The 25,126-nt window shown below is 39.1% G+C and overlaps 1 protein-coding gene across 1 annotated transcript in view; it reads left to right on the top strand.

Moving 5' to 3' along the window:
• Window positions 1-25,126, top strand: part of NCK2 (NCK adaptor protein 2) — an 87,571-nt gene that overhangs the window by 58,302 nt on the left and 4,143 nt on the right. Inside the window, exon 4 of the mRNA XM_032997083.2 lies at window positions 17,367-18,088. Within this exon, the coding sequence (XP_032852974.2) occupies window positions 17,367-18,088 (722 nt within the window). The remainder of the gene's footprint in view (window positions 1-17,366; window positions 18,089-25,126) is intronic.

Here is a 25,126-nt window from a genome sequence, read left to right as displayed (position 1 = left end):
TTTCATTGTATTTTCATTTTTAGAAAAGAGCATCAGCAAATAAAATGTGTTCAGGGCCAGCTCTTTCAAATGTGTTGGATGCATATTAAAATGCTGATTAACACTTGTTTAGCATATGTTCATTAAATCAGTTACTGGTGGACTGAAAGCCAGCTCATCTCGAATCTCAGATGAACCCCCAGTAATTTCTGAAGAGATACTTTTGGATCATTTTTACAATTTAATTTTGACAAAACAATAGCCTTTTCTGCACCATCCACTCTGTCTTTCTCCTTCTGAGGGCTTATTCTCTTACACTGTGTCTTCTTTTAGTCCTGTCGTCAGAGAATTTTTTCCAAAACTTTTAGCTTTCCTTAAGTGACTTGGAGACATTTTAAGACTTACAATTTTTCTGTTGATGACTGTCTGTTTTTATAATTTTTCTGTTTGATACACTTCAGTGTTCTTAAATATCTTTCTTGAGTGAACTCTAATGGATACTTAGCTACAATGGCCCAGTTTTAATTATGGAAGTGTGGCGCATAGGCCACCTATTAAGTATTTTAAATGATTCATCTTCTCATTCCCTTTTTTGTCTTAACTGAGTGATATTGCAAGTAAAAAGTTAATGGCAATTTAGCCATTTCAAATGACTGTCTTCTGTTTGCTCCTATTGAATGAAATCTAGTAATTATTACTATTCTGAAGGCAAAAGCCAGCTTCCATGCCTGTGATTAAAATTTCATCTTCATTCATTATAATGAAGTTTAAAATAGTTTCTTTGGACAGTATTGCTTTTGTGGGGAGGGTGTGTTTTATACATTTCGATTAAGCCTTACTAAGCAAGATAACTCCAGCATGCATCTTCCAAACTGCAATTTTCTGTGTTGTTATAATTCCTCCAGTGCACTGGGGGTGGGAAGGAATTCCCATACCCCACTTGGATGGGGCGGGTGTTTGCCAGCACCACCCCCAGAGCTGCTTCTGTGCGCAGCTCGACGGGTTTCACCTTCTGCAGCAAAGACAATCTATGCTTGCTGGCTCATCTCTGTCACAATAAACAGAAACTTTACCTGAAGGAGGCAAAAATAATTAAGAGTCAGTTGTTTGGGTAAGCAAAATAACACTTCTGCATTTTTTCCATCCTTTTGCAAGTCATTTTCCTGGCACCAGCACATCTGGGCAGGCAGCAGCATGCCACAGGTGACTGATGCGTGTGATCCAGCAGCAGGGTGCCATTTTCATGGGAATCCATGATTTCTGAGTGTTACTGCTTTTGCTTCACAACCAGCACTGCATAATAGGGACACAAAGGGGCATAAATTGTTAAAGGTGTCCAGTCTTGCTCACTTTAGTGAGCAACCACATAAGAAACCTTGAAGACATTTCCGCTCAGTTCTCGGTGTACGTTTGTTTGCATTTTGTTGCCCAGCAAAAGAAGGAAGGTGTACTAAAAAGGTGTTGAAAGAGAGATAGGACATCAAGAATACAGGAGATGTGTTTGCAAAATACACTGGAACAAGAGAAACACTAGAGATGAGTATTAGCAATGATGGCAAATAACAGTAATCTCCATAACATTTCACAGAGATGTTTAAGTTGCACAAGAGACTCTTCAAATGACTTCTTTATTAAGCTGCTGTAAGTCAGCAAAACATTTCAGTAACTCCTTAGTTTTAATTCATTCAACGTGACAAATTTTCAAGTGGAAAGCAAAAATTGCCAAGTAAGATATAAAGTACAGAAACCAGTCCTTACTTGCATCACTGTTCCTAGTACGGTATTTCAGAAGTGTTGTGAATGTCCAGGAGTATCTCCTGTGTTTGTCAGCCTCCACGGTGTCTACCTGGCTCAATCTGTAGACCTGTGCAACAGTTCCTGGGTGTTCTGTATACTGTCGTATCCAGGAAACAACAGTTTTACTTAAGTAAAAGTAAAAATTAAGTAAAAATAAGTTTCTCTTTGTTCATATTAAAAGTGTTTTTTTCACATTTATAATTTAACGTTTTCCTATTTGAGAACTACTTAATACCATCTTCACTGTGCCTTTTTGGAAATTGCTGAGGGGGAAGTGAGATCTTTTTTCTTTAGACAGTCACTGCTTAGTAACAAGCAGAAATGAGGAATAGGTCATTTTTTTATTGCAATGTTTTCTTTAACGCTAGCAGACTTGGTTAAGAGATTTGGTGTACTTCCTTTTAGATACAAATATTTCAACTCAAATTTAAACTGTTACCATCATAGTTCTGCATAACAGGGTCATGAAATCTCGTTCTCCAGATAAGTCATCAACCTTTAACTTCTGGTGTGTGGGTTAGTGGTCTTTATTTTCTGTTTGGGTTTAAGGATTTTTTTTTTTTTTTTTTTTTAAATATCTTAGTGGCCCAATTTTGGTAGTTCTGTTATGGTATGTCTAGTAGATTTAATTGTACAAGGTCGTATTTTGACATTCATCAAGTCACTTCTAATCTTGTCTTGTGTGCTGAAATTTGGTTACTACTGAAGTCTTTCACTGGTGAAAGTTACTTATGTGACTCTAATTGTTGTGTTTTTTAACTGAACTTTTTCCAGTCCTTCAGCGCTAGTTTTTTAAAGTGTAATCATGAGAAGCTACACAGTATTTCTGGCACAGTTGTAGCTATAAATTGAGTCTTCCATACTCTTTGCTTGATGAATTTATTTATCCGCTAACTGCCTTAGCCGTATTAGCTGGAAGATCACAGAAAACACATTAAATCAGTGATATGACCAAGTACTACTTTGAAAATATTTCTATTAGTTCTTAATTAGTTGTCTTCAATTTTAGTGTTTTCTGGACACCATGTGGGTGTAAAATTTACTATGGAGTGAAAGAACAGTGGAAATAAGAGTAACTATGGTATGTTATAGTAAGTACACTGTTGTATAGCACAGCCTTTTAAGCCTTGTAGAGCTCATGTTAATAAAAGGCGAGCTGCCTGATAAGACAAACAGAAGTTACTTTAATCTTTTTAGAACTTTGACTTCCCAAAGTTGTTTGGTCTTCCTTATCACAGACCTGTAAGAAATGCTGATCTTTCCACTCAAGAGCAGGCATTTAATAAATTTGATTTAAAAAAAAATTAGGTAACCAGCCAACCTTCAGAACTTTATACAGTATGTAGCTACTTGTCAAATTATTTACCATATATAAAGATGTTTAAGAAGGAATGATAACCAAACTTCTCTAGTTGAAATTAACAGTAAAATCCCCTTGTAGGAATTCAACACAAAATGTATTTTGCCTGTGTCACTTTGTCACTTTGAAGCTTTCTAGCTTGTCAGAAAATGTGGGCATGACCGTAGTGGCATGTCTGTCATGTCTCTTGGAGGACTAGATGAGGGTAAGTCATCTGTATTTGCACTTTTAAGCAGTTGATATATAGGAATTTAAGCTCATTTTTGCAGAGAGGAAGTAGTGGAAATTTTTATATTCAGCACAAATTCTTGCTCCGTTTCCTAGAATCTGTATGTTGAAATAGCTTATTCCATGGTTCAGTTTGTTCAGAAAAAGCGCTTTCTCTGCTGCGCTTCATCCTGCTTTTCAGCTGTGTTCCTCAAAGTAAGCATGTTTGTGCGGCAGGGTGGCAACGGCGGTGACTCCTCCCCAGTGATGAAATTGAGGAACATGGTTTTGTGGTAGTGAGAGAAGCTGATGGGAATTCAGTTTAGGTGTGGTGTCTTTGGTGGTGTGAAAAAAAAAAAAAAAAAAAAAGCTGGAACAATTGCATTTCTTTCATCTTCACTGTAATAACAGATCGGTCTGGTTGCTGATCATTAGATTATTGTCATTAGATGCTGAGAAATGAGAAACAGGAGATGCTCACAATGATTTCGAAACACAGGGAAGAGATTTCTTCCATTCCCATCTAAAGCATATGGAGCTAGGACCAGACAGTGCTGATACCACTGGGGCGGTAGCAGATGATTTGTATAATAAGGAATTCAGATGCTTTGCTACTTTCTGGAAACATACCTGCCTCATGATCATCATCAAAACCTAGGTGTAGCTTAAGCGGCTATTTCAGTTCATTGATGACCTTTAAAGATCCAGAGACATATTCAACAGCACTAGCTCTGCATATGGAAAAGGATACAAGAAGGTATCACTGACGCTGTAGGGTCTGCTGTCTCACTATTGGTTTGATATATACATAATGGCAGAAGAGTATATTCATTTTGAATTAGCGTTACTATTATGCATGTTAAAATACTTACCCAGAATGCAAACAAACTTGCAAATTTATGGTTGTGGACCTATTGTAGACCTGTAAAAATGTAAATAACTTTATGCATATCAACTATGTCTAGTGAAAGTAGCATTAAAGGAATTTACCACAAAGTCTCTGTGGAACTAAAATCAGACTTTCTAAAAAATACCATGTTAAAATTTTTAAAGGAACATGTGGTTAATAACGAAAAAAATCTGAAATTGCAGAGCAGGCTAATGCAAAAAAAAAAAAAACCCAAACCCTAGAACAAAATAAAAAACAAACTTCACGCTTTTTTGCTACCTGCAGCAAGAAAACTTGAAAGCAAGGAAAATTGATAAATATTCTGGAGAACTCAAGTTACACAGTAATGTTTTTACTGCTTAATAAAAGACTTTCTCTGCCGGATGTCTGCATCAGGCCCTTTATCTGATCTGAGATGAAAAGCCAAAAGCAGCAGCGAAAGCAGAACCTGCAGCTTGTTGCAGTGTCCCCGAGCTCCAGTGCTAGCTGGTGGTGGGAGCAGAAGTTTGCTCTTTTTCAGCTCACAATTGCATGTATTGTGTTCTGATGAAAGTTTGTCTTACGTGAATTATTTATTGGGGGAGATTACTTAAAGGATTTGCTGCTTCAAGCGTTTGAAACAAACATGTGATGGAAACCATGATGTGTCATACCTTTCAGCAGATCTTTCTAAATATGATGGTTACAGTAAGATGTTGCAGGGCTGACAGCGTAAAGAAATCTTGCTGGTTTTAGTCCACACTGAGTGAATAAATTTGTTCTTTGCATTGTATTAGAGGTTTTGTGTAATAGATACTTTTCTTCCCCCTCCCCATGCAGAGTGTGTTTGTGCTTGGAGGTACAATTTGACATTTACAGAGTGCAGAACGAGCCTTTATTTTAGTCATAATTATGTTCTGAAAAGATAAAAGGGTTGCCTTAACTCAATGTGGCTGCGTGTACTGGTGTCTTTGGTATTACTTCCCTCAACTGTCGCCTCGAGGACCCTTGGTTTTGCTCCTCTCTGAGCCAGTTATGTTTCTACATGTAATCATGTTTGGCCTTAGAGCAAGCCCCAAAATTAGCTCCCAAGGTAGTTTCATTGTTCCCTATTAAAGAGTCACCCCATTGCCAGCAGCTCTTCCCATACCCTGTTCCAGCCATGGAGGCAGAGCCTTTTGCTCTCTTAGCGTTAAAAGTTTGTGCCTGAGCCCTCAACTCTTTTGAAGTTTCATTTTTTTCCATAGAATAAAACCCTTTAAGCAATCTGCTAATTATGTCTCTTCTGAGACAGCGAAAACAGTGTGTGTTTTTTTTCCAAGTAGTGTCTTGTACTGGATTTCTTGCGCTGTGTTCCCTTCTGTCCTCCTTTCCCTCAGGTGCCTGGGAGGACTGACATCCACTGAAGCAGCAGAACTGGGGCCGCAGCGTGGGTCCCCCCGTTACACCCCGCTGCCTGCGTTGGACCCTGCCCATAAGCATGTGCTTAGGAGGGCACGCAGTGAGCACAGTTTTTCAGAAAGTGTGATCTCTGTGCTCTCCGCCTGCCGTCCTCTCCTTTAGCGTCACGTCCTGGCACGTGAAGGTGGTAGCAGAGAAGAAAGGGTTGATGCTATGTGGTTCTGAGGTCTTGGGTATGCCTTGCTTGGTGTGTGCAGCTGGGTCACCCTTCTAAAGACCATACGAGGATGGCTGGCAAAATCAGTAGCCTGTGTATGCACTTTGGGGGACACCATTTTCCAAAGAATTCCAGCGACTCAAAGGACGAGCAATTTTTCTACTCTGAAGTGGCAGCAGCTGCTCTTTCTACCATCTTAGCATCATCGGGGCATTCTTCTCATTTAGATGTGGGTATTTTCTCCAATATGTGTCCCTAAATAATTCTGTCAGTATTACTGGAGATCTCTTTTTTTTGAGGCCATGGACTGTCTTGACATTTAATCTTCCAGGGTCTGTCGGAGTATTAATTTGTTTCTTTTTCTCTACATGGTCCCACTCAGGTTCCATTGGTTTCTGTTTTTCAGGTTTTTTTGAAAAGCTTAACAACAGGTGGCCATTCTGTGACCTTTTCAAACCATGCAAACAAAATTTCTATATTATCATTCACACCAGAAAAATTTGGACTTTCTCTTAGAATGTACAACAGAAGATTTCCTTCCTTTTTCTGAGTCTCAAAAATGTTTCCTGTGGGGTGCATCCATAAAGCAGGAATCAAATGTGTGCAGTGTATGCAGACACCCAGCATAAACCTGTTATGTGAGAGAAAATGCCCACCACTTGTTGTTAAGGAGGGTTCCAGTGGCAGAGAGGGATTTTTGTGAGAGTCACTTCAATGGTAAACATGATTGTTTACTAACAAGCAGGTTTTGTGGTCTCAGCAAATAGATGTGGCCAGACACCACTCTTCAAGTGAATGGGTGGTCAGGGTGGCCAGATGGACGTTCAGGGGTGCTGTTTCTACTGGGTGACTATTTGTAGCTGTACCTTGCACCAGAAAACTGATTTAGGGCTTTGCACGTAGGCTGTCTAAACTGTATGTTATCATTGCCGTCACTCTTGTTTAGCAGTCTTTGGGACCTTGTAAATGAAAGAAAATGGAAAGTAAAAGAAAAAAAAAAAAAAAAAAGGAAAATGTATTTTGATGAAGTAAAAACAACATTGTTCCTGTACATGGGCTCTACCAGTTTACAAGCCTGTAAGGTATTTTTTTTAATTGTTCCTTCAGGAAGTTGTTCTCCAGAACAGGAGCTAAATTTATTACTATATTACTTACTAATTCATTCTTGAGATTCACAGAAGAAATTGGCTTGGTTTAATTTGTGTGTGAGTTGTAGGGTTTTGTGTTTTGCCTGTGAGGGCCAAAACTCAGAGGAGATGGGCTGTTGAGCAAGCTATTTTCTCCTGTTACTTCCCTTCCAGTGGCAGGGAGGTCTCGTTTAGAGTATGTAGTTGTAAATAAATAACCTGAGAGCCCTTAATTAATGAAGCTGTGGGCATTGCAGTTCAGAGAGGAAGTTAGTAAAGGGTGGTATTTACTTTGCTTTCCCTTCCTAAAAGGAGTTTCGAATAAAATTTCAGTATCCTTGACAGGCTTCTAAGGAGTTCTGAGGTTTCCAAAGAAAAAAGTAATAAATGCCTTGAATTTTCTTGTAACATTGTACTTAATGTTTGAAAACATTAGTATGGTATAGCATTGTCGTTCTGATCTAACGGTAGAATTCCTAAGGCTTTATATCGTGCTTGGTATTGGTATGGGCCAACTGGAATAAAACCTATAACCTTAGAGAGTTGCTGATCATATTACATTTAGAAGGGACTATCTCGAGCTTTTTGATGCTGAGAGGTTGTCCTTTGGTCAGTATTTGCATCATTGTCCTCTAATGCATTTCTTTGAGTTGAAGGGCTGTATAATTACTACTTTGCAATTTATCTGTTCAGGTTTAGTCTTGACGATCTGAACTTCAATCAGTATTTGTAACACCTGTTAAGCTTTTCATTTTCATGTACAGAATTGAGAGCAAATTTGAGCAAACTAGAAGTGAAAAGACCAACTTAGTACTGTAATTGCCCGTATCCAAAATAGAATGATTCTCAGTTATCTGGAAGAGTCTTTAAATAGGAGGGTCATCCTCTTACATTCAGAGTAGTCTACTTTGTACTTGCTCTGTTTATTTAAAGAACCAAAACCACCAACCAAAAAAAAACCCAACAAAAAACCGAAGTGTGTTCATATTAGCAAGCTGGATTTGTATTCTGAGCTGTCCATGCACCTCTTTTACGTCATGTAAGTGTGAGATAGCTAAATATAAATCACCTTTCCATCAGATGCTGGAGGAGGAGGGGGAACATAAGCTGTTACATACTTACTGAGAGATAGGAGCATGTATTGGGGTAGACAGTTTGGAACACCTCATGCCTATCAGGGATTTCTTTGTCAATAGTCTGCTAGTATTTGTGGAGGAGAGGCAAAATGGTGTCTCTTGCCTTTCTACATCAGGGGAACGGGAAGCACTGGCAAGTCCTACAGGGCTACTGTGCCTTCTCGCCATAACCTGTAAGTCCGTTCTTAGAATGATAGGGCTGCCTTAGGTTTAAGGTAGTCCTGATTATTTTTTTTTCTTATCAGGGCATCCTACAACATCAAGAGAACATCATTAATCAGATTACAAAGTAGGGTGGAAATATCTTTATATGATCTCGATTTGAAAGCAAAGACTGTGTTTAAAGCAAGATGTCTTCAGTTTGAATTTGTAGACAAAATGAAACCACACCTCTTGAGAAACGCCATTCATTTTACGTGCCTTCTATTTGAGACCGAGACAGCCATTTTCCTCTTCCACGTGGGATTTAAAATCCCAAGGCCATTTTGAATTTGCCCAGTAAGACTTCATCCACTTCGCTTTTCCACTGGGGTAAAAAAATACATGAGGCAGTTGATGGAAGCCTTCGGAACATGTGTTTGATGCCTTTGGAAAACTGTCCACATACGTCACTGTATTGCATCCTTCATTTTAACCTCTTTGTATAAAATGCTCTGGGGACAGGAAACTCATTGTCTGGAACTGGAATTTGAGTGTACCTTTCCTGGTAACAGATAAGCGTGCTTAACACAGTCTAAATTACAGGAATTACTGCAGTAGTTGTTTTTAGTATGGTTGTTGAGTTGGTTTCTTTATGGAAGCCTCCATACCAAATAGTGTTTGATGTACGGGAAAGTTTGACACTAATTTTTCCTGTATTTGAAAAACATAGTAATAAAGCAGCTTGACTGTCAAAATGTCAGAATTTCACTCTGACATTTAAAGAAGAGTTTCCATTTTCTGCTTTGTTCTAGTGTGGTTTTTTGATATTGAGCTTCTTAAAGGAGATACAAAAACTCATTAATAGAGATTGTAAGGCTTCATTTCTGTATCACAAGTGCAGTCGAAGATTTCTGGAATTTGTAGCAGTGTCCTTTAATGAGTGCTGTTGGTGGAGATGTTGCTTCTAAAATACTGGCTATCCCATACAGATCTTGGCCTTTGATTGTTCGCTTGGAAACTGGACTTGTAGGTGGAGGAGGAGAAGAAGGGGTGGGAGGTTGCAGACTGAAAATGTGCAGAAATATTTCTTTTTCTGTCTATGTAACTGTAGAAACTTTTAGTCTTGTTAATTCCTTTTTAATAAAGAAGCAAAGACAAGTTAATTTAAAATTATAAAAATAATAATAATAATAAATAATGTAAAGCTAAATGAATGTTTGATCTGGATATTCCAGCTGTCAGGAAGTTATGTGTTTATCTCTACTGGGTGAATGAATTACTTAATTTACATTGGTTTATGATTTTTCATTTTTTCATTGGTTTAAGAATTTTCCTGAAAAGTTAATTACTTATTTCTTAACACATTTTTTTTTTTTCATTTAAAAAAGTCACTGTGCACTCTGCATGCTTATTAACTGTATGCATTAATATGCAGTATAATTCAGAGCCTTAGTATTAGGAGATGAATAACTTGGTAAACAGAAAAGGATCATTTTTTTTTTAAACTGCGTATGTGTGAGGCTAGATAGAATTGAAATTCTATTAAAATGCACGAGAAAAATAATGATTTTAAGTAACCTAAATAAAAATTGGCCAAAATGTTGAATGAATGTTACCTCAATAAAAATGGGGTTTGAGGAACTTGCTTATTTGTGCTACATCTAACACAAAATACTTGATTAGTAAATTGAATGAGAATTTCTGGTTACCTTGTCTTTGAAGTTTTTTAGAACTAGGAGAGCTGTTCTGTAAAATTTGGTTTTATATTTGGAGAAACTAAAACATATTTCCATCAAAGCTGAAATTGATTTCTTTTTATGTAAGTCACTAAAGAGAAATTATGAAAAAAATTTTTTTTCTAACTCTCTCAGAGATGACTATTATTATTCAGGATTTGGAAAAGCTCTTGCTCTAGGTATTCGTACTGGGAGTATCTAGCTCATTTGTTTGACTTCCTTAAACTTATCGGCCTCAAACTTGTTTTCCTTGAATGTTTCAGCTGTTTAATGGAAGTTGTCTTAATATATTACAATAATGTTATTTTTTTCAGCTCTGGAGTGTCTTGTTTCAATTTTAATTGTAATGGGTTTATTTTTAAAGAAGAAAAATATTTTAAAAATATTATTACAATTAAAATATTTTCATAAGAATAACATACTGTACTTACAGTCTTTGTGGTGGCTTCTATGATCTATTATTTTTTACCATAAAGCAAGGAGTATTGTTTAAAGCATTTTACTTTAGAAGGAGGGTACACAAATTGAGATGCATTAAAATTTTTCTGAAAAAATTTTACAAGTAACTGCTTTGTTTTGTTTTTTTTTTTTTTTTTTTTTTTAATTCAGAGAAGAATGACCAATAACGTAGAGAAATGTCAGTTACTGGGAAATTAGTAGTGATAATAAAAGATCCTCTCAAATTATTTTTTCCCGTAAATAAATTTTCAGATACTCATTCATGTAATGTTTAAAACACATGCTTTGACAACCTGCCTGGGAGTTGTGGCAGCGTGGGGAAGAGTTCAGGCAGGAGCTGAAGGAACCATCTCCCGGATTTTTCTTCCTTTTTCCTTCTCTTGTCAGTACCTTGGCTTTTACACAGTACTCAGTTTGATCCCGACTGGCTGCGGGCTCAGGTGCTGGGGGCGAGCACAGTGCTGAGCTGGGATGTTGGGCCGGGACGCAGGGAGGGAGGTGCTCAGTCCCCCAGACCACAACCCCAGCACCACACCGCTCCTGCTGACCCATCAAAATCATCTGTTTCGCTCCGGTCGTGCCGGTTAGTCAGCTTTTGATGGAACAGTGCACCCTGGGTTGATTTTTTTTTTTGGGTGCTAACCTGATTGCAGAGCAAGTCGCTTTGGGGAAAGCGTGTCTGGTTGGGGGCTGGTGAGAAGACGGGGATCCTCACTAGCCCTGACTGCCTCTCCGAGTGGGCAGAGCATCACATTTCTGTTTCGGGAGGATTTAAAAAATAAACACATCTACAGAATTTAGTTTAGAGACATAAAAATGAAATATACCCACCTTTGTTTTTGACTGTACATAAGTGTGCTTTTAATTCAGTATTAGTATCAGTTCCTGTGTTTTGACTAGGTGATACCTCATAATTTATTTTTTTTTTAATTAAGAAAAAACTTGTTGTATTTGTAAATAGACTATGAAAGAAAGTAGCTGGCACTATCTGATATCCTGTTAATTCAAGATATCTATTTGATGGCCTTTATCATACTCGAGTTATTCTTTTTAATTAATTTACAGCTTTGTAATAATATATAATAACTGATGGAAAACTAATTTCAAACATAAAAGGTTGATTATATGATTACATCATAACAGTTCTGACTTGTTATGAAAACATCTATTAAGACGTGTAAATATAACAATAACAGAAAATATATAAAAAGTTGATTTTCTAATTGCCATGGGGAAATGGAAGGTAACAGCATTACTCAGCAGCATTTCTTTCTATATTTCCAGCTGTGTATTTAGAATTAAAACTAGCTACTCCAAAAGTGATACAGGATATCTGAGGGATACCATTTAGTAGAAACCTTTTCCCTTAAAGAGGAAGTCGTTTCCAAGAACTCAGTTGTATTGAGACACTTCTGCTGTTGGTTTTGCAGTGGTTTTCATAGTTTAAAGGTCATTTACTTTGGTGGGGGGAGGGTGTCCTTCCTTAATTGCTCTTGATATTTAAAAACAAGTTGTTGGAGGCTTCTTAAGCAATTGTATCTGGCATATTTAGTGGCATGGTCTCTTTCACTGAGTTCTGAATGTAGGAATTCTGTTTTGGAAATTTAGTGTTGCCTTTATGATTTCTCAAAGCAATATAGTTTTGCATTGCACCTTTTGTTTGAAGGGCCTTTTTTTTTTTTTTTCCCCTGTGAATTTGATTTGTTGCACAGGTAAGCTACAGAAAATAGTTTTGCTCATAGTTTATGTGTTAAAATCAGAGAAGGTTTTAGAAAAGAGGTTGGGAGAATTCAGATGACACTAGTTTCACCTGCCAACTATTTTTCAGAAATTGGGTATTGACTGACCTTTTTATATACAGAGGTTGGGAGAATAGAACAGTCGGTAATCTGAGGTATCAAAATTTCTTTGGAAAATAAATGCAACTATTTAGTCTATTTAACGTTAAGCTACGTATGAGACGTAATAAATTGAGGAACTGTCTTGGGAGGGGGATGCTAGACAATCTGACTGCAAATATCTTCAATGTTTAGTGCATATCATTCTTAAATAGAACTTAATAAAATACATGTGAGTACAGATAAGCCTGCAGAGATGCATTATACAGCCATGTCAGTGAATCTGTTCTTTTACCTCTGGGGATGAGCAAAAGCAGTTACAATACAAAATGTGGTCACTCATCAGATTCAGGCAAGGACACCAACTTGCAGAAGCATGGAAAGACTCATAAAATAACTCTTCCTAAACTTAGGAGAAGGTATCTGTTTTGTTAATGGGCTTTTTCTAGTAAAGATGGTATACAATACAAACCATAATTAGCAACTGGAGTACAGATTTTTACTAGTGGCAGAGAAATGCCTTTTGATACAAGTGTTATGTATGTACTTGATAAAGTATGTATCAAGATAAAGTTTTAAAGATAATTACGCTTGTTTATTCTAAGCCCCAATTTTCATAAAGACTGTAGCTGTTTCAGAGCCTTTGCTGACGGCAGTAGGAGAGAGAAATCCTTCTTTTGGTTTTAGCAGGAGAAGGCTGGGCAGTCGGGACATCTGTGCTGTCTGACAGGCAGCCAAGCTTTGGGCCAGGAGCACGGCCACCGTGGCAGAAGACGTAGGTAGGGGTAGGGGAAGGGGAGTGACCAGAAGGAAATTCCACCACTTTGAAATTTGGAGTTGGGGGAAGCTCCTGGGGGAGCTTGAAGGAGCCCAAAGTGGGAAGGCTGGAAGTGCTGCAGGGAGAGGGCGTTGGAGGCATGAGCTGAAGCACCTGTGGGGACAGTGGGAGCGCTGTCAGGCGGGCAGGCTGGATACGAAAGGGTGCAAAGCTGGGGTTTGCACAATGGGGACTTAAGAGACAGGAAGCAAATTCATAGGAAACTCGTCTTCCTTCGGTCTGCTGCTCGCAAAACAAGCTATTCTTTAGAGCTGCAGCTGAGCGAGGAAAGGAACAGGGCACAAAATAATGGGGGCGGCACTTTTCTGAGCCTCCCTGAGACTAACCTCGGGGCCAGAGGATTTCTTTCACTTCAGAGAGGACGATTTGCAGTGGACGCCTGCTCTGGAAATGATGCTAACCAGTTGTGTTTTTTTTTTTTCTCAGCAATATATCCACCTAAAAAATTAAACCTACTCACATCACTTGGCAACTCGTTTTCAAGAATGAAAATTAAGTAGTTTAGTGTGGGTCACCTTTAGACTGTGAACAATGTTACTTCCTATGAAACACCATAACAGAAAACAGGCTTTCTGCTGCTTTGCAGTGGTTTTGCTTCCACTCTTTCCCCTCACTTGAAAGCTAATCCGTTGCTTTAGGTTTCTGCTTATGACAGCTGCTTGTCATATAAAGGATTACAGCTTCAGGTGAACTGTAACCAATGAGTCCGAATAGGAAAATACAGTTATATTTCCCTAGTAGGTAAGTTTTCATTAAAACAAAGACAGTAAAATTCCCAAAATCATGACTGCAGCCACTAAGCATATTTGACTCTTCCAAATATGACTCCCAAAGTGCTTGCATGTTTTGTTTTCCATGCAGTTCCTTACATGTGTTTCATTCCATTCGGACTTAAGAATGGGGATACCCTTACAAATAGTAGTAAGTAAACGTTTCTGTTCCTTGTGAGTAATGGCAGTGTTTACTTTTCCAGAGATGACTCATGTAGATTGTAGGGGTTTTTTAAAATTGAGTTGTGATTTTTGTCATAGATGCATATGAAGTTTATAATTGTCCTAACTTTATTTTTGCTTAGCTATGACCAACCATCCTACTAAATTATATTTTTAGACTTGCTTCCTAAGGAAATGAAGCTTACACTAGCCATGCTGTTGGAGTCAGCTGTCATCGTCCATCCATCTGTCCACCCTTGATAACTCAGCCAATTTTAAGCAAACTTGACAGACCGGCAGAGCTAAACTAACTAGTTTTCTCCAACTCGGTGCCGGGGAGGCTCATTGCTGGTGTCCCTCACCGGAGGAGAAGCCAGAGCAGTCCCAGCTCTTTGCTCAGACCGGGCAGGGCCGAAAGGCAGCGGGGTGCCAGGCACGGCGCTTGGCTGGCCAGCCCAGCGAAGGTAGGGAAGGCGACCCCGGGGGAGGTGGAGTATACTTTGAGGGCAGTTTGGAGGTTGCAGTGGGGAGCTGGAGGTATGAGAAGGACCTGAGGATGCGAAGGCAGTCATATGGGAAGAGGGCTTACTGTGGATCCTGCAGGAGATGGAGGAGGCAGAGGAGGAGTAGTGTGGCGGGAGGCATAAGGAGAAAAACAGGAACAGATTTCCTTTGCTCTGCTCATGGGACAACTTGTTTCTTCTTCTGTCATAGATGTGGTTATGAATGTTGTAACCTCCCAGAAAAATGAGCGCTAGATAATGTTGTGCATGCCCTTCGCTCTGCTTGGCTGCAGAATGGTCTCGGCAAAGTTACCTTGATCAAACCAGCTGGAAACACAAACTTTGGTGCACATCGCTGCTGTTGCAAAAGGCTAATCGTTACCGTGCTGTCAGCCTTAAAGTTTGGATACATTAAATATTAAGCTTAAACTGAAGAGCTCCGAGTGCCTCTACTGATAAAGAAAAAAAGTGAAGTTTCTGATTCCCCCCCCCCCCCCCCCCCCCTATTTTTTTATGGTTTTATGTTGAATGGGGAGGATAGAAGGGAACATTTAAAATGTCAGATGCAGCATCGGAAGGTTTGTAGAAAAAGATGCAGCTTGTGAAACTCCAAGTGAAAGAAAGTGCTTGGATGATAACCTTTTGCTAAATGTTTAGACACTGTTATCAGATTTCAGCAATTTTTTTGAGATATTTGTTTCTTTCACCTGTTTCTCAACATTTTTTTTCTCTAGATACTTCAGTTGTGGCATTCTCTTAGCACACTACATCCCCATATCTCACAGTTACCTCTGTGCTCAGATTTTCAACTAGTTTTCTTGTGGCCAGCTACTTCATCATCTGCTGGCTTTTTTATTTTATTAGATCTTCTGCTGTAACTCCAAGAAGTGATGCTGCATATCTCCATTACAAAGCACATACACGTTTAATCTGGAAGGTTCAATCTCAGTGGAGTGAGAGTGAATCTATTGAAATACAGTTGCTTGTTTTCCATGAAGTTATAACAAGTAATTTCCCCCTTTCATAACAGAATGACCCTTAAGCTGTGTTTGTTTATACCACGCTATTTTAATGCTCCGTAGTTCTGATACATCCTTGTCTTTTGGTTGAAACTGATCTCTAAACTGATGAAAATTTCCAGTCTTGGCAGAGATGGGAGCCCGGCTAGCTTCTGATTAGCACTTGCTTGGACACTCTTTTCCTGTGATTGTCTCCCCTAGTACAATAAGCTGCTCTCCTTCATGTTGCCTGAAAGTTCAGCTACTGGCTCTTGGCTGAAATTCTGTGGTTGGAATGACATTAGGATATAAGCAGGCTCCAGCAGGAAGCAAGGAGCTGCTGGGGAAGGTCAGGAAACACTTTAAGGTCATTGGAATTTTCTGCTGTCTCCTGAGACCTTAAGACTGTATTAATTAATGTATTTAACCCTTCTAGTTAGCAATCCCTCTGTGGTGGGGTGTGCTCTGTTTGCTTGTGCTGTACAGCTAACCCTGTAAAATAAACCCGGTAGTTTTGCACTGAACAAACAGCTTTGCTGAATATATTCATTGTATATGCATGTACGTAGCTATTAAAAAAATGAACACGCTTTCAGCAGTAGAGTGGCCAGATTAAATAGTCCTGAGTTGTTAAAAATTAAATGACATGCATCTCCTTTTATCAGATTATTCGAAGAAGCGAAAGCAAAGTCCTATTTAGTATTTTTTTCTATTCAATCTGCCATAATCAGTTTGTATTCATTGTGTCTCAAGTGAATCTCTCACCCGCCAGCAAGGCTCTAGGAGCGTGGAGAAGAGTACAAAACCTGCTATTTCTGTGTTGGTTTTTGCTTTCTGTCCACTGTGTGACATTTTGGGTGTTGCTTGGTTTGTGCTATACTGAGACTTCATCTTTTGTGTTCTCTTTGGAACTTTTGTAAGTGAATTTCCCAAGGGGGACCACTTGTTCGCTTTATCTTTCTGTTTATATATAAGCTTAAGGAGTTGCTTGCTGCAAAAGTTTGAAAAGTACATGAAGTGCGTTGTGCAGTTTTTCTTCTGTATTTAAACAGACATTAGCATGGTTCCTCTAATTAAGGAAAAAAAAAAAAAAAAAAAAAAAAAGAAGGTAGGCATTAAATGTTATTGTTGTTTCTTCTGTACATTGTATTTCCTGCTATAATTAAAGCCACAACAGTACCTCAGAATTTAGAGATTACAGGGGAACGTATGCAAATGGTCTTCCTCGCTGTCAGGTTTACGCCTTTCTAGTACGTGATGAAATGTAGATGAAAGAGGTGTGGGTTTCAGAAGGGGGGGTTGCAGTTGGAAGGAGTTGCATCTGTAGCTGCCTGGGGACTGACTGAAGAATGAAGAGAGCAAAATGTAATCAGTAGGGAAACTTAAGCTTGTATTGCTGTGCTAGTTTATTTTTGTAGATTTTTCTTTCATGTTTTTCTTGAGCTAAATTCAAGTCATCACTGAAATTAAAAGGCATGATCATTTGGCTGGATTTTTAAGAGACGTAACAGCAAGCTGTGCAACCGTTCCAATGGTTAGCTGTTCTTCCAGTGAAGAAACCACTGTTTTTAAGTGTGTTAAAACTCTGGTACTTCTGGGAAGGGAAGAGAGCCATTAAGATGCAAATTGCTCCTTACCTAATGGCGCATCAGCTGGCTGTTAAAGATAATCTCTTAAAGATATTATGTTTCCTGACTGCGTAGTGTTACAGGAGAGATCTCCCTTTAGCGGTGCCGTTAAAGCGGCGGAGGAGCCCGTCACCAAATCCGGTGTTTGCAGTCTGGGGACAAGCATTCCGAGTGACCACTTCACGTTTCTCTCTTTAACAGGCTTGGGGAAAACCAAGAGAAAGACGAGCGCGAGAGACGCCTCACCCACTCCTAGCACAGACGCAGAGTACCCGTCCAACGGCAGCAGCGCCGACCGGATTTATGATCTTAACATTCCAGCCTACGTGAAGTTTGCCTACGTCGCGGAGAGGGAGGATGAGCTGTCCCTCGTTAAAGGGTCCCGAGTAATTGTCATGGAGAAGTGCAGTGACGGCTGGTGGAGAGGCAGCTACAATGGACAGATTGGCTGGTTCCCTTCGAACTATGTGGTAGAGGAGGTGGAGGAGGCGACTGCCGATTCGCCCAGCTTTCTCAGTTTAAGGAAAGGCGCTTCCATGAGTAATGGCCAGGGCACCAAAGTATTCCACGTTGTTCAGACACTGTACCCATTCAGCTCCGTCACAGAAGAAGAGCTCAATTTTGAAAAAGGGGAGACGATGGAAGTCATCGAAAAGCCAGAGAATGACCCAGAATGGTGGAAATGTAAAAATTCCAGAGGGCAAATTGGCCTTGTTCCTAAAAACTATGTAGTAATCATTAGCGATGGTCCTACCATTAACACTTCCCATCCACCTCAGATAAGCTACACGGGACCATCTTCTACCGGACGGTTTGCTGGAAGAGAGTGGTATTACGGGAATGTTACCCGACACCAAGCAGAGTGTGCCCTGAACGAAAGGGGAGTGGAAGGAGACTTCCTTGTTAGAGATAGTGAATCCTCGGTAAGTGGTTCGCAGCCCGGCAGGCTTTGTAATTCCCGATGCTTGGGTTAGCAAGCATGACAGTTAATAGCTTCCCTCTCTGTAGTAAAGGGCTTTTCACCCTCAAAGAAGCAAGGCGCGCTTCGGCATTACTGCGTGTGTGAATCGGTCTGTTACTGAACTGCAGTGACATTTACACTGAAATTTAACAGCTGCGGTCTGTATTAGCCAGGGCTTTTTAATTAGCAGGCAAGCAAGTAAATACTTCCGGCTTCGATTTGATTTTCCATGTGTTCCTCGTACGCACTCCTCCTCAAATTTACAGCGCTACAAGATAAAATAATTCTTGCGAATTTCAAATTTGGTAGTTAATTTGGTTTTAAAGCTGGTTTCAAATGGGATCTTTGCATTGGTCGGTTCAGTTCTGCTTTTAATTGGATGATAACATAAATTCTTTAAACTGTTGGTTAAAATCCCATTTTAATGTATTTTTGCTCTACTTGGATTATTAAGGTTGACAGAGAGGGTCAAGTCAGCAGCTCATGTGCTTTGTAAATTGAGCCTTGATGACATCAGAGGGATGCGAGTAATGCTGATTAGGGATCATTGTAATTCTGAAGTTCAAATTTAAAATTACACTGAAAGGCTTTTCATGTACGCTGAGGCCAGAGAATTCATAGTGAAAGCACTCAAAATTTAATTATCCCTTGACTGTGATTTTTGAAAAGGTGGCATATTTTAATAAATCCCTAATACATCATTGAAAAGCTACCATAAAGAAAAAAAAAAATCTGAATTTGTGATTTTTGTGACTAGGACTTTTCTGCATTTATTGTTTCAGTTGTAGAGTTATTTCATGAAGATAAATTGGATAAATTGTTGTTTGGTAGATGTCTCTTCGTATTTTGTTGCTTCACACATAAAAATTCAAAATTAATACAGTTACATTAGCTCAGTCTCCTGGGTGTATGGTGCTACTAAAATAAGTATACCTTATACAGCTGCAGACATCTATCTCTATGCCATATTTGCATCAGGTTTCCCTGTGCCCATTTTGTGGACTATCCTGGTTTACAATGTAGATTGCAAATGAAAACTAAAGCAGAATCAACTGCATATAGGTTGAGCCATAATACCGTTTTTAAAAGATTTCTTGGCTCTGATGTCTTCAGAAGGCTGTACTGATCGCATATATCACTTCTGGTTAGAACTTGTCATATTCATTATCATAGTTGTCTACAAACTGGGGGAAAACTTTTCCCGTATACTATTCCTTATGTAAGTGATTTCAGTAACTAGTCAGTAGTAGGTGTTGACGTGACTGCATGCTGGAAAACAAAGAATTTGCTTTAAGGAGGAAAATTAAGCTTGAGCTCAAATCTGGAAGTAAGATCCTTCTAGCTCCCAATGCCTTTTTGGAAGTATGTTTCACATTTTGTGTGCAGATTCTGTTCTTCCTAAGTTACAGTTTCAGCTACTTGGAAGAGGTTCCAGAATGAAGTCAAAATCTCAAGTAGTATTGAGGCACATCAGTTAGGTAGTGCATACTAAAGGATACTCTTTAGTGGACAAGCACTAAATATTTCGGGCATCGATTTGACTTTTCATGTGTTCCTCCTACTAAAACTGGAGATTGGCCGGCGTGTTGCCTTTTGGTGAGGGATGTGAACAGAGGCTTCTGGTGACAGCAGAACAGCTGAAAGGCAAGGAAATTGCTAATTCTGTAGGATTTTCTAAATCCAAATAAAAATTTGCATTCTAATTCTTTAAAACGTTAGTTAACTTATTATTATTATTGAAGTTAGGACTTTCACTATTCCCTGAAATTTTTTCATCACGTCTAACATTATTGACAAAGTACAATTCTGTAATAGTCCCAAACATTTTTTTTCTGGATACAATATTATCTAATTAAATTTCAGGCATCTTTCCTTTCTGCTCTACAGAAGACACGATAGCTAACTACCCTTTCTTTGAAGCTTTATGCAATCTTTGCTCTTAGTTAACTGTGATCATTAAACAAAGGCAAATGCAAATAAACCATAGGAGAACGGGAAGAAAAACAGAAATTTAGAAAACTTGACTGACTTACAGAGGCTGGGAGGAATCAAGTTTGTTTAGTCAACAGAAGAAAAGACTGAGGGTGGGGCATACAGTCTTCTAAGATGTAGAAAGCCACTAGAGGATTACAGTAATCATTAAATTATGGTAGCTGAGCTGTCTCATCAAGCTGGTGTTCTGTCTGATGGGCAGGCGGGCATACTGCATGCAGCGTACTCCTGGTGTGTTCCTTCAGCAGGTAGAAGCTCACTTCAGAGCCAGATGCTGCATTTTGGGTTATCTCGAGACAGTAGCTATCAATTTTCTCCTGTCTTTCAAGAGAGTCCCAGAAGAAAAAGTTTGAAAATTAACGCATTACTTAAAATACAAAACCGCGCAGCCATTTCTCAGCACACACCATGTCACAGTGACCACTGTGCTACTGCTCATTTCTGTGGTCTTAAGAATGTACCTCTGGAGTAAACGACTTGCCTTTAAAGCACACAGTAACCTTTTAATTTAATAAGGCATTGTAACACTAAACACACTTGTATTCAAAGCAGTTTCAAATTTGCTGCCTGCATTGTTGCTGGTGAAATTGTTGCTTGTGAAGCACAAAAAGATTCATTCAGAATGTGGTCTTTAAGTTGTTTCCAGCATCTAACATTTGCTGGAATCCCAGAAAATTTACTCAATTAATTTTGCAGCAAGCTTTCTGCACACATTAAAAAAAAAAAAAAAAAAAAAAAGTGCTGAATTGAGGAGCTCTTTTTTTTTTTTTTTTTCCCTTCCTTCTAATCTTCATCTGGTTTTGCAAATCCTGCATTTGGGGTTTTTTTGAGCAATGAGGAAAAACTGTAGTTAAGCATGCAGATGCCTCCTTTGTCTCCTTTGTCTTAGTACTACTTGAGAGTTTTAGTTTTTATTAGGTTTAAGGCAATATTTTACTACATCCCAAACTTTTGTCTGCCCTAATCTTTATATATCATGCCATCATATAATTTGTTTATGTATGTGAATTATAAAAGTGTTGGAGATTGCTAGTTTGGTTTGTTATTTTGCTTTGGTTTGGTTTCTTTTTTTCTGAAGTGCCAGGAGTGATATAATAAGCGAATGGGCATACTTGATAGCATTGGGAAAAAGATCATAACAGATCTATTTCAAGCTTACTGCGTATGGAACAAAGAAAGCTTTTAGAAATATCTTAAATTCTTGACAGTTGCTGTATTTCACATGCGTGACTACAGAGGCTGTTGATGCTGTGGCTAAAAGTCACCAGGAGTGTCCACACGAACAGAGCAAAATATGTTGGTTAGAGACCAGGCTGAACAGAGTGAAGGTTGTCAGCTCTCCAGTTTGCTCATCTTTCCACCAGACCAGCAATTCCCCATTACATCGTGTTATGAACCCACCTACTAAAGCTGTGGACGTAGAAGTTATTCCTTTCTGAAAAGGCCTGTAGGTAAAACTGTGAGTCAACCTGCTAATCCCGTGCCTGATTTTTGACCTCGTTTAGGATTTTCTGTAGCATTCCATCACTATAGTTATGAAAACTCATCTGTATAAAAGTTCTCCTTAGGTTTCTTTGAGTTTTGCTCTTGTTACTGAGAAATGCAAAGCTCTTCTTGGATAGATGAATGTTTCTATTATTCTGTATTCACTTGATGAGTCTGTCTTGTTTTTCTATTTCAAATTTTAGCAGTTGCAAGATTTTGCAATGTTTCTCTAGATGTAATTTACCGGATGTTTGTCTCATGGCTAGATTTCTTTAGCCAAAAATATTCTCTTCAGTTACACTTACATCTAAGGGATGCTGCTGTAGTGGAGAATATCCTGAGATGAGCTCCGACAGGTAGCTGGAAGCCTGATTATCTTCAGTAATTATGAAATACTGTTACTAGAACCATAAACTCGTTTGAATAACTTAAGCCCATAGTTTATGTAACAGGCACAGTTGCCTATTGATAACATTTTTGCCAACTCTGTTTTACCTAGGTAATGTCACCTTAGTTTTGGAGATGTAAAAGGGGAGACTGAAGTGGAGCATAGCTAGTTAGAAATACTGCTTGATTTGTTCTTTCTATTGCAGGCTGCTCGGTTTATAAAAACTGAAGTTTGTTGCCTTGTTTAAGTAGCACTCCTGAACAAATAATGCAGATTTAATCTATGCAGTCTTTACAGCCACTTCTTACCCTTTTTGAGTTGCGGGCTCTTCAGCAGTCAGGTTCTTGTTCTCTCTGTGTAGTATGTAACACAAGACAAGCAAGTCTTGGCTGACACTGTTGGCCTGGATTGTTTAGGGATGATCGCCATGCTTTGAAGATCTAAGATTCCACTGGGGAGAGAAGCAAAGCTGGAAGGAAGAGGGGACTTTGTTCATATTCACCCCGGGAAACAAGTGTGCTTGCTAGTGCTGTAGCTAACAGAAAGCAGTAATAGGTTATGGCCGGTGCCGAGGGAGAGCAACACCACCGCAGCTCCAGCTTCTGAGCAGATCCTCTGCTGCAGACACCCTTGGACTTCAAAGGGAACTTCTGTCAGGGCTTGCAGTCCCCTTGCACTTAGCTGCAAGTGGGTGCGAAACTGTTGATGAGACAAACGCCACTGCTTCACAGCTCCATGGTGTCTTCCCACGAAGGAGAGGTGTTACTTCTCTCAGACCAATTCTGTTTATTAGCATGAGCGAGCTGTGCAATTTTTTGGACAATTTCAGAAGCAGTTACTCATTAGGAAGTAACGTCTACCTTCTGCCAATAGTGTCACAGCTATCAAATTATAGGAACCGATCCTAAATGGGGTTGCAGGGCGTAGTACTAAGACGATAATGATGACTGTAGATGTATTAAGATGATACTGAGGATTGTAGGTGTGACTGGATTTATGTCAGTCCTTTGAGATTGTATTTAGCATCTGTGTTCTTTGTCCAGCAGTAGTGACAGCAGAGGGAGGATGCACAGACTGAGAGTTTGTATGGTTTTTGTGGTCCTAATTCTGTACCACTCAGGGTGTCCCATATTTTCCTGGGGTTTTAATCCTGCGCTTGATAGAAGCAATTAAACGTGGCAACTGTTCAAAAACTAAAGCATTTGTCATGTTCTATGACATGCTGTGATTGATGAGTACAGTGAAGAGGAGGAGAAAGTTTATCTTTAAAAACAGGCTTAAGGAAATATCCTGGTGGTTTATTTTAAATGGAAGATGAGAAATCTTTAGAGCTGTATTTGGAGATCAGTGGAGCCAATTCATGTTTCTGCCCTGTGTAGCGTTGATTTTGGAACGTGATGAACATTACATAGAGAGGAAGGGTATTTGTTTATATCCAAATGAGGTGGAAGGGGTAGAAAAAGGAATTTTTAACCCTCCCAGATGGTTCTGTCCAGCCTGACCTTAGACCTCTGAGATATGACTTGTTTTTTGGCTGGGTGACCGAGTAGGAGGAGTGAGGGAAAACCTGGGTATGGAAGTGGAAGGAGTTGGGGAGCTCCAGGGCAGGCTCACAGATGGGAGCTTGAAGAGTCTAGAATGGTCTGAAGAACGAGTGCATGAGAATATCATCTACGGAGGAAGGGCATTGCCAGATGGAATTGGATTGAAGGGAAAAAAACTTAAGTTACGGTATTAGCTAAAAGGCTTTCAGAGGGAGTTATTTTTCCCAACATTGCCATTTATAATAAAATTGTCTTAATTAATTCTCAAATGGAGATTGTGAAGAGGGAACCTTCTTTCCCGGTTTCACCTGTTTTCCCTCATATCTCTTTAACTTGTCTTCATGATGAAGTTTTCCATCTTTTTTGAAAAGACAGTGAAGTTCCTTACCAAAGAAGTGAAATTAAAGGAACTTCTTCCTACCTTCCTTCCACATGCTGTAGGCATCAGCTAGCCTGTGGTCATCTTAGTCATAAGTAGCAGTTAAAATAAAGAAGTCTGAAACAATTCATAGTACTACACAAGGATTGAAGACTTGCAGGTGCATAGCAGCTAATCTTCCAATTTTCTGTTTTAGGAATTAATTTAACTTCAGGTTTAGGTCTTCTCAATTATGACAGGAGATAAATATTCACAGGTTCCCTGTCACGAAGCTATGCTCTGAAATTCTGTTGCAGAATCATGAACTCCTCTATGGATTTCAGGGATTAAAGCTTATTTCTGATGTGCCTTTATTTGGTGTATGTCAGGCTTTTGTTCCTGGAAAAGTTAAGTGTGCAAACATCCAAATGTAGCAATTAATTTAAGAGGGAGAAGGGAGAAAAATTGGCCAGCAGTTGAAACAAAATAGCTTAAACAGTAAATAAAATAAACAGACTTGGAACAAATCCAAGGAGGACAGCAGGGAACCAATTCAAGCTGCATTGAACCAGCATACTTTGAAATGGTAATGTTAAGAGCAGTAGTTTATCTAGAGGTTTTTGGTTAAACAGCCCTTTTAACCATTGTGTGTGTTTGTTAGAGTGGGAAAGAACCAAAATAAAAACAAACGCAAGTCCAGTTGCTTCTGTTATTTGTTCCTGAATCCTGTAGAAGTTACTACGCTGAGGCCAATAAAGGGTTTCAGGATTTTTGCAACAGCTGTTCGAGCTCTTCCATCTCTTTGCACTGGATGATGGCTCTCAAAAGAGTTAGATCAGCCTTTCCACTATTTTTTTTTTTTTTAATTAAATCAGATCACAAAGAGAATAAACTTTGTAACATATTCTGGAGAAAAGAAATGGTAATGTCTTCTATTTATGCACCGATCTAATTAGCAGCTCTGAGGCTGGGAAGAATGGGCAATAGTTCAGGAGAATGTTCATTCATTAAAGTTATAATTAAAACGGCAGGAAGAGTATTTATTTGTAGATACTGTGTAGATCACCTCACAAAGATCTAAGTCTGGCCAGTGCTTGGGACACAGGGCAGTAGATCAAAGGTCTAAGACCCATCCCAGTGCCTCTCTGTGTGTCATTAGCACATCCTTTCTGGGCTAAAGATAATGGTTCTTAGCAGTTACAAGGAGCTTTGAAAACAAGGAACTTTGAGAAA

Source organism: Tyto alba, unplaced genomic scaffold, assembly GCF_018691265.1.
Source record: "Tyto alba isolate M040663 unplaced genomic scaffold, T.alba_DEE_v4.0 Super-Scaffold_45, whole genome shotgun sequence".
NCBI lineage: Eukaryota > Metazoa > Chordata > Aves > Strigiformes > Tytonidae > Tyto > Tyto alba.
Note: the sequence above shows the minus strand (reverse complement) of the source record. Positions and strands in the feature narration are given on the sequence as shown.